Source organism: Notothenia rossii, assembly GCF_949606895.1.
Source record: "Notothenia rossii genome assembly, chromosome: 1".
NCBI lineage: Eukaryota > Metazoa > Chordata > Actinopteri > Perciformes > Nototheniidae > Notothenia > Notothenia rossii.
Window position 1 is genome coordinate 11,745,883 of NC_136912.1, and position 15,633 is coordinate 11,761,515.

Sequence of the window (15,633 nt, forward strand, 5' to 3'; positions counted from 1 at the left end):
ACCAAATCCGATGACAGTTTTGGGTTTGTTTCTCACGTCAACCCAACATAGTCCAGGAGAAGTAGCTACAACCTTTCCCTTCTTAATAAGACGGTTTGATGTTTTTTTCTACATTGATGTAAGCTGTTCAAATGTTTTCTGAGAATGGATGTGAATGGATCCAGCACATTATTTAGACCCCTTGAAAAGTTGTGTTTAAAACTGAATCTGAAAATAACTGTTTGCAAGAAAACTTCAGGGGAAGCTTTAAGATTGGAAACCAAGTTTTACGGGCTTTTACTGTTCATGTCATTTAATGAAGGGTAAAGTAAAATTGCTATATGACGTTCTGCATGTCTGAGATAAGCCAGTGTTCTTTTTGACATTTTAAATAGATTGCATTTCATGTTTCTACCTTTTTTAATAAGCGTTTTTCATGTTGCTTTTGTTCTACCTCCTGTCTTTTATTATAAAAACCCAAACATAAAAATGAGTAATAACCAGTCCTGTGTAACCAATGATACAAAATACATTCTTTTATTCATTCATCATACACAAATACGTAAATACACAAAACAAATCAGTATAGACACAAACAATATTTAGCGGGATATAAATCTTGACACCATTTACAGTACACACCATTTACACAAACTGTTTTGGAAATTCATGTGCTTGTCTCTCTTTTTGGAAACATCCTTATGATGCATTCAGTCTGTAATATCAAAGCTATCAATGCCTTTCGCCTGTGTCCATACACACAGCGCTTATCATTTTAACTACATCACTTTGAGTCTGCTCCTATTTCATCCCTCATTACTCTTCTCACCTAGATCATTTTGCTGCAACATTTAAGATTCATATTTTTATAATATGTACATGATATACATTGATTCTTAAATACATGGTCATTGTTTCCAATCTATTTACAATATAAGAGCTTATTGGTATTTTAAATGGTTAAAAAATATGTGTAGTTGATGCTCTAAAAAGAGGCAAATGTGATATTATGTTGACTGTGTAGCTATCAAGTGGTTGTTTAAGGAAGTTATGCTTTGGCATAAAAACAAAACTGCAGCTTATTTCATGAGAAAGAAGCGTGCTATCATATTTGGATGAACTGAAAAATAAACAGGGCTGTGTGTTGATGTTGATTCAATCTGCAATATGTTTAAAAAAGCATCGGGTTTACGGAGCATGTTTTAAGTCTAATCATCTTCTCAAGACTGCTCTCCTGTTGGCATTGTAAATGGAAAAAATTGCACTTCCATGGTATCCTTGAGTCCTGTTTATGTGATTGAAAAAGCAGAGCCGTTCTCTGGTTTGGTATCAGGAACACTGACACTGCCTCAGTGCAAACCCACACAGTTTCTATCACAATAGATTGCAGCTGCATCTGACGGATCAAACAAGGTTTCAACGACGGACACAATACTTTATCTCTCTTCTTGTGGCTAAAAATGGGCCGAGGGGCTAATACCCCAGATGAAACTCATCACTCTGAAGTAAATATTCTTTCATTCTTTGGTTTAAGAGCATCATGCGTTGCATTGAAGTCTCCGTATGCTGTTACACAACCCAAGCTCTGAAGTGAAGAGTGTATGCAATTAGTTCCTCATATGATATGACTGGTATTTCGTGGGTCTGGACTTTGTTACTGTTTGTAAATGCTCTGCATATAAATAGCTAAATTCCGCAAGACTCAAAAACAAACAAGATATTGAAATTCTGACTAAACAGATAACAAATGATGTCGGATCCAGCATTGAGACACAGGACATCCCACATCAGGTCTTTGGAGGCCGGTAAAGCATTTACTGTGCAGTAAAAAATATGGCTTGTCTGTTAATAGTTTTTTCTGTCTTATTTATACAAGTGGAAGTTTAATGAAAGACTGCTACCCCTGTGGCCTCCTTCTAAAAAAAGGTCCTCACCTATCACAGCTACTGGCTAACTTTGTGGCTCCCTGAATGTCCCGAGTGTAAAAAAAAAATGTATTTGTGTGTGCAACAACAACATGAGCTCATTGATCACAAACCCATGCTGTGTGTGTGTGTGTGTGTGTGTATGTGTGTGTGTGTGTGTGTGTGTGTGTGTGTGTGTGTGTGTGTGTGTGTGTGTGTGTGTGTGTGTGTGTGTGTGTGTGTGTGTGTGTGTGTGTGTGTGTGTGTGTGTGTGTGTGTGTGTGTGTGTATATGGGCACAGGGATGGAGCGCTCGCAGCAGACACATTAAAGCAAATCCCATTCACTCCCTGCTTGCCGAACAGCGAGCTTAAACCCACACAGTTTGTTCTGTCTCTTGTTAGTCTCTGTCTTGTTCTCCTTTTCAATACCGCCACAACCCGTCCTTTAAGAAACTTTCCCTGGCAGATGGAGACAGAGCACTCTACGCCGACAGCAGCTGCTCCCCCCCCCCGCTTCAGATCTTCTGGCACATGTGGAGCCTGGACTTGGACGATGAGGTGGCGTCTTTCCACACCTTGCAGGAAAGGCCCTTGGCACAGTCGCAGCGCTGGAAGATCTCCAGGCCGTGAGAGCCTTTCTTCCTCTGCTTGGTGCAGACCTCCCCCTGCCTCAGCACCGGCTTGCAGATTTTGGTCCAGAAATGGCGGGCGCAGCAGTAGCCCTCCGAGCAGTCGGACGAACGCAGGCAAGGGTCGCCCTCGTGTCCTAACAGAGGAAGACAGTAAACAGCACTGGTCAGCGGAGAACCAGCAAACAAAAGATCTACAAACTGTTGACACGTTGACATTAACGTTAAACAAATGCTTAATCAGAGACATGTAAGAACTTTGTGAAATCGCCCAGCGTCTTGGAGTTTGGCTGTATAGTGATTCAGATTATAAAGCACAGGAAATGTATGATTATTGTTTGACAAGCTGTTTTCCATAAAGATTCCATACATTTTTATTCAGATTGCATTATGTGTGGACACGTTTAATTAACAACATTTAAATGTATTCTGTGTGCTTACCATATTGTCCCATCTGGTTTACATATAATATTCTTGGTTGGACGTTACCATTGTGTAATTTAGTCATGCAGTTGCAAATCAATATCACCTCCAGTCAAAAGTTTCAATCCACAAACCACTCAATCCATACGGTTGATTAGTTATCTAAATATAACGTTTGAATCATCAGCGTGAGGGACTGCTAAACCTGTTCATTGCTTTAACACCACTGAATTTCTCTTAAACAACAGCTTGTATAATTCCACTATAATGTTATAAGTATAGGCACAGTGAGTCAAGCCTGATAAAAGTAAATGCGCTCATTTATAGCAACTTTAAGTAGTGGTGCAATTTTCACATTGCTTTTAGCGTTGCAGCCTGCTGTCGTGAGGGTGCATTTAGAGTTGAGTAATTTAAGTGTCTCATTAAACCTATTGCTTTATGGATGGGCCCTTTACAATAACTTAAATGGTGACATGAACGCTAAGCTGGGGGCTCAGGGAGTTATTAGCTATAATCATGCCAAACCTGCATTCTGTGGTTTTCACTTGTGTGCTGTCAATGAAAGTGTAGGTGCAGAAACAGCTCTCGCATTGTGGTTACTGCTCGGCTCCCCACGCTGCGCTCTACGCTCACAGACACTGACACATGAGCCGAGCTGTAATTATCAACATAGTTTGTGGATTGGCGTCAACCATGAACTCTGTTGGACATGCAGACAGTGAACAACAAAAAGATTCAACAGCAGAAAAGCTGAGAGAGAAAACAAACGGGCCAGTGTTTGGAGAGGGAAAGGTTTCCAGTGGGCATGTTTCAAACATAAACCTCACCTTTGAGAGAGTGCTTAGCGTGCAGATTTCCATTCTTCCTCCAGTTCTGGTCTTTGGTGGAGAGTTTGTTATGCTCGTCTAAAGCTGAGATGTGAGGTGAGAGAACGCTCTCGGAGATAGGCACACAAATAACTGCAGAAAAAAAAATAAGGGATCAAACATCACAGAAAGCAATAGCAACCCTGCTTTCTTTGTCAAGAAACTACATAGAATATTATTCAACCTGATGGCCAACAAGGTTAAAGTCAAATCAATATGGTAGTATGGTAAAATAGTGTTGGTTAGGGATTGCTAAATGTGGCTTTTCAAGGGGATTAACTGCAAATGTTTGGACAGATATGTCACTAAACAAACAACCATTTCCTAGAGGTTCTGCACAAACACTTTCTTCATAAATGAGACCAATGATTCCTAACCTCTGGTCATCAATTTCAACTACATTTCTTGTTTCTGTCTGACAGCATGTGTTCAACATTATTTAAATCTCTTTGATTCAGTCTCTTGGAAGCAGTCACTTTTTCCAGAATATCTGCATAAGAAATCAAATGTCTGACTCGTACCCTGCAGTCACAACATAACCCAACCTGATATGCTTTGAAAGTGTGTGTGTGTGTGTGTGTGTGTGTGTGTGTGTGTGTGTGTGTGTGTGTGTGTGTGTGTGTGTGTGTGTGTGTGTGTGTGTGTGTGTGTGTGTGTGTGTGTGTGTGTGTGCGTGCGTGTGTGCGTGTGTGTGTGTGTGTGTGTGTGTGTGTGTGTGTGTGTGTGTGTGTGTGTGTGTGTGTGTGTGTGGCTTAGCATGTGGGGACCTAAATCTGTTTACAAAATGGAGGTCCCTATGGGGGGAATCATTAATTTTAGGGTGAAGACTTGGTTAGGTTTAGGGTTAGGGTAAGGGTAAGGTTAAGGGCAAGGGTTAGGGTTAGGCATGTGTTGGTTATGGTTAAGGTTAAAGTTAGGATGAGTCTCTAGGAAATGCATGTAATGTCCCCTGCAAGTGATTTATACATGGTGTGTGTGTGTGTGTGTGTGTGTGTGTGTGTGTGTGTGTGTGTGTGTGTGTGTGTGTGTGTGTGTGTGTGTGTGTGTGTGTGTGTGTGTGTGTGTGTGTGTGTGTGTGTGTGTGTGTGTGTGTGTGTGTGTGTGTGTGTGTGTGTGTGTGTGTGTGTGTGTGTGTGTGTGTGTGTGTGTGTGTGTGTGTGTCTGAGGTACGCACAGTTGCTGCAGCGGTTCCCAGGACAGCACATGGCATCTCGATGGCAGCGCTTCTTCCTCCTGCGGCAGTTGAGGCAGCGGGGGGGAGACTGCTGAGGGCTGTGGCAGTAGCTCCCCACGCTGCACTCCTTATCGTTGCTGCATGGGTACACCTGTTGAGGAAAAGATGCATTTACTTCATGAATTTACATCGTTCAAGAAAGATCCTGCCTTTTATAAGCCCACATTTGTCTTAACAACGGTGTGTTCAAAGTTGAAAATGTCTGTGATTTCAAAAAAAAATTAACAGCTTTGAGACAAAAGATAGAAACGGAATATAATAACCAAAGCATTTTGCCTTGTAGGTGCAGGTTTGTGAATACGATTTAAGTAAATAAGTGCCAAGTGGGACAATGTGGTGGCAGTGGAATCATCCATATTTTCAGAATTTATTAAACAAGTGCATGTCACAATGTGAAGTTAAGTTTTGTTTTATTTTAACAAGCATGGGCAGGTCTATTTCAAAATGTGCTTTATATAAAAAGTGTTGCCTTTGATTTTTGACATTGATAAACTTTCCTCCAAGTCATAAAAGAACATGTGGCTGTGCATGAGTGTAAAAAAGGGCTGTTCAACATTTAATGTCATAAAAATGTCCCCTTTTATTGGGCATTAGATCATCTGATTGGCAAACCAATGTGTTTTATCCCCCTAAATGTATCTGATTAAATGTGGCATGTTATGTGTTGGTCGTGTGTGATCTCTGATTCGTAATGATTACAAAATGTTTACCAGATTATCGGAGTGCTGTGATGCAGAGGGCACCGTGGTTACAGAGGAGGCACATTGTGTATTTTGTTGGTCATGCACAACTCTGTAAACCGCAACTTTCCCAGACCTAACACAGTAACATTCCTTCTAATTCCATTCCAAGCACCACAGTTACACCGTGCACCTCAGGTCGCAAAAGTTAAATTGTAGCTGTTAACAAGCCAAATAAAACTCATGTTATGCTTGAGTTAGAAGTCTTTAAAGAGACTCTTGGTTAGACCAAAAACAGGAGCTTGGGAAAAAACTTAAATTCAAGTCATCGTGTAGGAAAAGTCCACATCTTACTTTTACCAGATAGAATTTGATCAAGGAGGCAGACAATCAGATAATATCCAACGATATTTTAATTGCATTTATGTAACTTTTTGAGATTTGCATTGACTGTTTCAAGAGAAGATTGGTATATTCTTTACTAAGGGAAACCTTGAAGATGTAATTCAAGTTACTGTAAGAGTGACTTTGTGTTTAAGGTTTCTATGCTGCCTCTTCTTTTAGACAGTGATGTTAGATTTTACGAGTGTCATTTTGAACATGTTTTTGACATCTGAACCAAATGCCATTTACCATGAGGTGGTGACAGAAGTCTCAGCAGCATGCAGAGATCTGAAAACTTGGAAGATTAACCGATAACTCTATAAATACTATTGAGGATGAGTAAGAAAATATGTTGATTGTTTGCTTTGGATAAACTGAATACAGGCTGTGGTCCCTTTGCATTCAATTTGAGAGGACGACATGCTGTAGGGATTAACATGTCTGCACTTAGAGTCATGTAATGTGGTCATTTGTTTCAGGTCCAGGACAATAGAGCTATTACAATTTCCAAACCACTTCAGTTTCTCTCAATTTCTCTCAATGTGTTCAGAGGGTTAATGAGTCTACAGACATAATTGAGGGGCAATTACTGCAGCTAATCATACTCCTTCATAGTTAATTTGGCTTTGTTTTTGCTCTAGTATTTCTTGTGTTTACACTGAGATGTTGGGACATTCTGTTGTCCAGCTAGACACACGAATAACTTTTAAGTCTTTACCGTAAGTGCAGTGAAATGACCACTTTAGCAAAAACAACCACTGTCAACAGCAGCGAGAAGTACAATTAAGGCCAAGCTCATTTTTTCCATAGCAAGCGCGTGAACCGATGGGAAGTTTTACTGGAAATCCGTACACATGCAAGAACTGCCCCCGTTCGTTTTGGAGAAGGAACAATAGTGTTTGTTGTACATTTGTTTTGCAAGAAATGTCACAAATTCGCACTGAATTCCTCAAGAGCTACACGAAAACACCCAAACTCAGGTTGAAGTCCACATGGGCGAGACACTCAGACGCTCAGGCAGGTCACTGGGTTTTTCCAATTGCTGCAAATCCTCTTAGTATTTTAAGCCACTTGCTTTCTACGATAGAGATTTGTTTTTGCAATGGATGGACAACTATTCAAACATGCAGATCAGTGAGAATTGTCAGGATTACATTGTGGCTGTGTAAATAATGTCCCGTGTAGACCGACATTAGAACAACATGTTTGGCTGGCACACCACGACCAGCACCACATCCCAATGTAGCTGGTACTGTACTGACAGATCGGATTTAATGTGGCTTACTTACCACTGACAAACATGGAACAATAAACATGAGAATGAACAAGAAAGAGGGTTAATTTCGAGTATTATAATTTCAGCCACAATAAAAAGGAAACTTCTTTTGGATTTATGACGGTCAGCGGAGAGGGGCTGCCGTGCCCAATACAACAATAATGACTGTATGCCACATGTTCTATCAACAAAATCAATATTTCAGCACATTAGAAGTTGTTTCTCAACATGCTTCTGAAAGTGAACAAGATTAGAGTTGTTGGGCGAATGCCATGCAGACTTTCTCAGGCTGGAAACACATGGAGGCAATGATACAGACGTAGAAGAATGAGCAGGAATATTAAACTGAATCGTCATCCATCATTATGACAGATTCCCACAATGCAGATGCTTAATGTGTTGATGAAAGTAACAAAGCCCTGGTGTTTGATGGATTCTAAATATTTCTTGATTACTACTGTGTTCAGAGCAGTTCTTAGAATATTCAAAGGATTTGTTTCAAAGGGACGCTCCTCCGATCGTACACATGAGGACCAGTTTACACGTCATGGGGAGAACTTTTCAACAAATGTTTTGTCTTCTGTGGAGGAAAATAACTATTGATGTAATTAGGGTTGTCTTGGCTTTGGGGTATAACGATTAATCCGGGGGTTTGAAATAAATGGTTGTTGGCAAGGCAGGTAGGAACAAATACTGTATGGACGCCATCAAGCTGCATTATGGGAAGAGTATATAATCCAATTAATTCACGGAGAAGCCCTAACATAAGCGCTCCTTCACAAAAAGAAAATCAAAAAAGAACAATATTATTAATTACAGGTGTGCCTTTGGCTTTCTTGTAGAAAGTCGGTTAAGCATCTTGATACCGATTTTTCTAAATGTTCCTGCGCAATAAAGTTACAGTTCCATCTAAAAAACCAAACCTTTCCATTTTTTTGGAAACGGGCTTTGTGCTTAGAAATCAAACCAACAATATAAATAATTAATTAGTAAGAGCTCTTTATGCTAAGTAAAGCTATTCGCCCCCTGGCTCTAGCTCTGTTTCTAACACACAGACATAAGCACTGTATTGATCTTCTAATCCGACTATTAACAAGAAAACAAACTCAAGGTGTACTTTTGAAAGCTTTTAACCACATTTCAAGGTATCTCTCAGCCGATGGACTTTACTCCACTCAGAGAAAAATCTAAGTTTCTTCTCATTCTAATGTCATGAACACATGTTCCACCTCATCAGCCTGTTATTGTGTCAACTGCTTGTTTTTGTGTCAACTGCTCATTAAGAGGAACATGTACATCACCACGTACTGTTGGGGTGATCACAGCTGAGGAGAGAAATATGCTCAAAATATGGTCTCAAGTTCAAAAAACTGCAGTGGGAATTTTTTTCCGTGACATAAAAGAATGTGCTTCTATCTAAATATGAAGACAAATGGGCCCGAGAGCATGCAGAAGTACTTCATACCCCCTCCGACTCCTTTCTGTATTTCTGGCCAGCTGCTTGGATTGATTGCAGTGCATATGTTAAGGGCAGAAGCAGAAGAAGAAACACAGTCGATCACCTCTTCCACCACGGCTCAAACTGGAAGACACAGCCCTTTGAAACCCAACGATAAAAGACTGACCCTCAAATCGCATCTGATAATCTCTCCTTATCTTGTCATGTTTTAAAACGCCTCATTCGCATCTTCTGAGGGATGAAGCTCCATTTGGATGCATCTCATTTATCTCAGATCTTTTGTTCTGTTGCTCCCTTATTTTCCCTTCAACAGCCTTCGCACATAAAAGCACAGCCCTGGATCCTGCGCAGGAAGTGGGATGAAAACGGTGTACTCTGCAGCCTCTCTTGGTATGCTGGTGGGACGATAAAGGCAGAGACAGACAGAGGAAGCCCCCCGGCCCTGTCTCGTGCTGCCCTCGTGCTGGTGAAGCGCTGCGGCTTTGAAGAGGAACTTTGAATGTGCAGGAGCAACAATCTACAAGGGATTTACTGCCGGATATACAGGGCTTTGAACCCTTACCACTGGTCTTTGGGTCCCTTATTTACCTTTGTGGAGTCATTCCAAAGTGCTGATATAATGGTGTGGAAGTGCCGCGTAATGCATAGAAATAACACAAAGTATTGCCTCTGCTGTGGAGTTTGAGGGTTTCAAATGCAGAGATGGTGAAGGGGTTCGGATCATATGTTTCACTTTGTACAAAAACACAACAAGGCCCTTTTCAAGAAGAGTGGTTTTCTTTGAACTCTTCTACAGACTTACTGTACAAAGAAATTGCAACAGGGTCCAAACAAAAAAGGCAGAACAAATATAACTTAAAGTGAATTGGTACATTGTTTAACTTTGTTTAACCATGACAATGAAAGTCCTCTAACCACATTTGAGCCAGGACATTGTCGCCTCATAAACATTATTGTCTTTGCAAGGATTTACAACTGGTTTTGCATACAGGCATGTTTAACTAAGAAACAGCAAGTTAAGACTTTCTTTTGAGAGAAAAGTACATAGGCTATCCTCTTTTCTGAACCCCTTTACCACCATAATCATTTCCATACAGTCCCTTTACTGTTTGTATATGATGGGCTACGGCCTTAACAATAACAGCAGTTCATAATTATTGTCTTGCATTGTTTGTGTCTAACCAAAAACATTAAAGAACAAACTACAACAAATCCGAATTTAAAAAAAAGCATCAAACACTCAGCACACATCCAAACGTTGAGCTCATGCTTGCCCTTGACCTTCAGAATTCAGACACTAACCTGAAACAGTGAATGGTGTTAATGACTGGCAGGGGCTATACAGAGTCAAATAAACGATGTCACTGGATAAACAAACTTCATATGCCCTGAAAGCACAGACAGGCAGTATCAGATTACATAGGGATGGCTGCACACAAGTCACTCGTACAAACCATGTCTTCAAACGCAGCTTGGCGTCTTTCATCACTCAAAACACATGTGTTTATGGGCATGTCCCTTTGAGTGCTAGAATCCAAACTCTCCAAAAACTAGGCTTTCCTTAAGTTAAGTATACATTCTGGGTTGATCTTATTCATCGGACACAAAGAGAGCCACACAGCCAGCGTACATGACTGCGCTCTTCAAAGAATATCAAAGGAAAGGGGGAAAGCTCTGTATGCTATTCTAGCAAGTGGGCTGCTCTAAAAGGTGTAATCCTGTGGAATGAGAGGTGCACAGGTCGCCTCTCTCATTAACAGGTCCAATTTCAATGAAGTGAGTTTCCACATGAGACCCCTAATGGCTCCAGTGCATGGCCCTCACAGCACCCGAGGGACCCACAGACTGCAAAGGCCACAGGACGAGGGACTGAAGCACAAACGGAGCCGAGCGCTAACAAGCACTCACACCTCTTTTCTCAGCTCATTAGGATCACCAAACCTTCATTTAGGGTTAGGGGGCAGGCAGGGCTGAGAGAAAGGGAAAGGACGTGGCTCTACGTTTACAGGCAGAGCCCTCAGAGATCGCTTATTAAAGTCATCTCTGTGTTGAATTAAATAAAGCAGCTAGTTGACTGGCTGACTGACCGGGCTGCTGTTTTACAGACACGTACCGCATGAATGCCGCCACGCTGTCGGTTCCCCTGTGGGTTCAGAGGTCACAGTGGTGAGCCTGTGCTATCCATTTCTGTTGGTTCTCTTCCAGGGATCCAACAGTGCCACCCACGAGCGGCGGCTGTCAATGTCTTATAGGCGTACATTTCGGTTTTGTCGGTTTTACTCGAGACAGGATGATGTGAAAAGGGTCGGACAACTGGAAAGCAATTGGCCCAAGCTGAACCACGCCGAGGGAAAGCCAAAACCCGACCCTGGTTACTGTGTGATTAATGTAAGCCTTATCGCCCAAAGCTGTCAGCAGCAACAGGAAATAAAAGCACATTAAGCTGTCAAACAACCGACAGCTTTGAGAAGCAGTTCTAATTTGATGACTAAAAACACAAATTACAACCTTGTTTCCTGCTTCAGCGGCTCCTCTCCACAGGGTGGCTGGACTCATTCCTCGATAACTTGCCGCATTTAAACATGAGCCACTGAGGGCGATTCTTGGAGAGATTTCTTGTAATTGTAAACTTAACTGTCAGAGAAAGAGCTTCCTTACATGGTGTGAAAATGTTATATATTTGTGTTTGACTGCAGACTGAAAAAAGGGTCATATATTGAGATTATCACTCACAAAACTGGCAAAGGTAAAATCTGGAAAGCACTGTAATTTCTCCCAAGGTTTAGTAAACTGACGACTATTTCTTACACATTTAAACAAACAGCATCCATCGACCATCAATCTTAGATATCAACTCTGAGGTTTCCTCATAATGCAAATGCCAGAGGAGAAATTTGAGTTGATGCATGCCCATTTTCCAAACTTACACCCAAGCCTTAATCAGCAGTAATCACTTCACAAAATCAGACGAAGTTGAAAAATATTTCAGGGTGCCTTCTGTGAACCACTTCAGAGAGAAAGCGTCTCAGTGATGAGCCGTTTGGTGCTGTGCAACCTGCTCAGTGCATTTCTTATAATTAAAAAAATCTAAGGTAGAGTAATTGCAGTTATATACTCCCTGTGATCACTCCTAGACTAAATATATGCCTCACTATGCTATTACAGCCTCATGAAGAGAGCAGACTTGTTATCATTGGTTTATTCGGCTCATAAATGGCCACTGAATATGATGAGATGCAGAAGGTCAGTGCAGTTTGCCTGCCAGCGTCAAGCCGCATTTCTGGCCAAGGCTGAGCTGCGGCTGTTACTTTACAACTCTGGAAAACTTCTTGGCATCCAGAACACACACACACACACACACACACACACACACACACACACACACACACACACACACACACACACACACACACACACACACACACACACACACACACACACACACACACACACACACACACACACACAAATACATATACCCGCTCCTGCCATAAATGCTATTCGCCATCTTCATTTGGACACACTGCACCATGACATTTTGTAACAGTGTGGTGGTCTCTGCACACATATATCGGTTCCCCTCAGTCCACTTTTCCAAACCGCTCCACATTATTGCAATGGTAAAGATGTAAGCAGGCGTTCAAATTGAGGTCTGGCAGGGTTTGCTTGAGGTTGGATCTCCACAGAGGAGAGAAAGTGGCTTTTCCATAATTTCTGCTGCCTGAGCTGGATGTCAGAGGGCTGCTCTCAGCACTACGCGCTTCACATTAACCCAACACTATCACCACTGCAAGTGATACAACAGACAGTTCAACGGCCACATGTCAACATGAGTTAGAGGCTGAGACCATCAGGCAGAAAAATGCATAAGGAGAAGAGTAATCAGCTGTTTCAGTGTGCTGAGAGACCTGATGGAGATGTGGCAGTGCCATCTGCTGCTCAAAAAGATACTCTGATATTTAATTAAAACTTAAAGTTAGTGGTTATCTATTTGGGAGATGAAGACTTTGGCATTTGTCAGTTTTTTTGTTTTACTGATGTGTCATGTTTCTTTTCCACATTAGTATAAGTTCACCTCTCCAAACAATAATAAAAAATATCCACTTATTTGAAAGATTTGGTGCCTTGGAGAACTTTGCTTTTCCGGCCAAGCAATAAATGTACAGCTCTAATTCCTCAGTTGATAAAAGTCACTCATAATGTTCACAACTTGTTACTTTTGCCAGAATAAAGCGTGCCAAATCTTTAATATTTTTTGATCCCACGTTTGCTGTCAAACTACAGTAATATGGCACTTTGTTGAAACAGCAGGAATTGATAACTTTGAGTGGGCATTAAGTGGTTGGTAAGAGTATCCCTCAGAGGCCCCACAGTAAGAATCTCATAATCCCAGCAAGCGTCTGGACCACTTTAATGACACTAAGACCCAGACAGAAAATTACCCTAAGTGTTAACTTTTTCTCACATTTCTGCTGGCATTGATGATTTACTGTTGAAGTGCGACTGTGGCGTCAGGTCTGAAAGGCAATTAGGGTTTATGAGGGGTCCAATCCCTGCAATTTCCAATAACGATTCACACGTGAGAAAGCTCTTTTAAGATATAGCGCTACTTCACTTACACACCTCAAGATCCATCATAACGACAGTTTTGAAGAGGACTCGCACAAGTATGCACTTCTCTATATCCACGGCATACTAATATTGTGATTTACAAAGGGGGAAACTGTTCTTCTTTCTTGTTATGCTTATTATAATAAGTTAACCTTACTTTTTGGACATTATAATGATCACTAGTATTAATTATTCCACTGCTGCTAATCATGTTGAAGGCTGTGCGTAAATGTACTGCTGGCATATCCATCCATACATCCTCAGATAATTAAATAATTAAATGTACCTGTGCAAGGACGTTGTGTTTCTTGGTGATCCCGATGTGAGCAGTGCGGTTTGTAGCCGGTGTAGGTGACTCTTCCGACAGAGCTGGCTTGATTAAGTTCGCCTTTGGACGCGCCTCTGATACCTGGGATGCCCCCGTCTTCAGTGAAGCGACGAGAAACACCACAACACAGCATCTATTCCAAGTTAGGACAAGCATCCTTGAAAATGAACGTAAAAATACTAAAAAGAGAAAAAAAGGACTTAAATAATCTTAGTTTCTAAATGACAAGTGTGCGCACTGTCAGTGTCCATGCGTTACGCAATACAGAGAGTGGTGATGATCATGAAAATCAGTTAGTCAGAAGAATGACTGCCATCGACACAGTTATCTGAGAGCCCAGTGTAGGAGGGAAACAATGAAGAAGCGGATCTGTTAAAATGCTGATGCTCTGAGGGTCAGAGAGAAACTTGACAAGAGGTTTCCTCCCCTGTCTCCGTCTGGCTGTGAGTGAGCACTTAGTCCTGCAGCCGGGTGTTTTATGATCTCGGATACTTTCTTTTTATAGGATCTAATGAGTTTGCTTCCTCCGCCCCTATTCACAACTGACAAAGAATGAAACTGATCTGTGCGCGGCACTGCTGCTTGCACATTGTCGTCTCGACACCGGCACCAGGAGCCCCGTTGGGAAAAGGCTATAAAATTATACACTGTGTATTTTAACTGGGCGCTTGACCCTTTTTACTGCGAGGCTGCTGGGCGCGTATAGGAAACGGAAAAAGTCAGAGTGGGGCTGCTTTAAAGAGAGTTGGTAGGTAACGTGGATCATTTTACGTTATCACAAGAATGGATTTGTGTTTAGGAAATTGTTACCTGTAGTGATTATAACTGTAAAATCTTAAATATCCCACTAAGGCCATCTCAAAAGCAAAACGCCTCATTATTTAGTCCAGAATGATGTCCTGACCAATGGGACATTTAAATAAGCAAGAGGCGGTCCAGGATCCATTTAACCAGCATTCCCGAATAACATAGCATTTAAAAAAAATAAACTATCTGATAACCATTGTTTTCCCTCTGTGGGAAAGGCTTCCCTCATGATGCAAGGAATGTCAATGGTGATAAAGTTAGTGATATAAGTATTATAGAGAGTCCTTTGTTTGAGTCTTGTATCAGGATAAGTTATATTTATGTTGGTTATGTGCTGGTACAATGAACTCTTTCAGTTTCACGCAGGTAAAGCCTACGATTTAGAAAAACAAAAAATGCATTTAGGACAGGGACACACTGGAGATAATTCTTGTTGCTGATTTAATCCCTCTTCTTTAGCTCTCTCCAGTATGTACTAAGTCCTATTTCAGATTGTATTTAATTGCATCAGTGCATTAACCTTATGACTCCCATCCTCCTGAAAATGGGAATATAATGCACAAATATAAACCACATTTTATGGAAATCAAACACAAAATACATCTTATAAATGTGAAGACATAGGCAGACCCATCCATCTTTCCCACAATGGCCATGAATCTCCGCTTATAATGCTTTAGTCTTCACACAAGTGTAATCTATTCAAGGCTGGAAGCTCGGCGGGGCTGGGATGAAACCAGTATACCGGTAAAGGCTTCTGACCTCAAAAGCTATCCATCACATGCTTCAATTCAAAGTGTCAAGTTCTTTTGTTGGAGACAATGCACAACCAACTGAACTGGGGAGTGGGAGGAAGTATTGGACTTGTCTGATGTAACTGTAGATAATTAGAGGTGATACCTTTTTAGCCACCTTTGTCACCCGAGTGCACCGTGATTTAACTTGAAAGTCATTACAGACAGTTGCTTTTCGCAGAAATATGTTTTTGAAGAACTCATTCATTTCTCTCAGGATTAGTTACCTGCTTGACGTAAACAGTCGTGCAGTCCCAC

At 41.3% G+C, this 15,633-nt stretch overlaps 1 protein-coding gene across 2 annotated transcripts; it reads right to left on the minus strand.

Moving 5' to 3' along the window:
* Positions 1 to 500: 500 nt before the first annotated feature.
* On the minus strand, positions 501 to 14,229 carry dkk2 (dickkopf WNT signaling pathway inhibitor 2). Of its 2 annotated transcripts, none has more exons than XM_079694267.1 (4): positions 13,733 to 14,229; positions 4,977 to 5,127; positions 3,764 to 3,895; positions 501 to 2,650 (listed from the first exon to the last, which is right to left on the minus strand). In XM_079694267.1, exons 1-4 carry the CDS (start codon positions 13,928 to 13,930, stop codon positions 2,400 to 2,402), a joined length of 732 nt encoding a protein of 243 aa, XP_079550393.1. In that variant the 5' UTR covers positions 13,931 to 14,229; the 3' UTR covers positions 501 to 2,399. The 2 variants fall into 2 exon arrangements, with proteins under 2 accessions (XP_079550393.1, XP_079550392.1); XM_079694266.1 differs by having other exon boundaries at positions 4,977 to 5,130.
* Between the last annotated feature and the right edge of the window lie 1,404 nt (positions 14,230 to 15,633).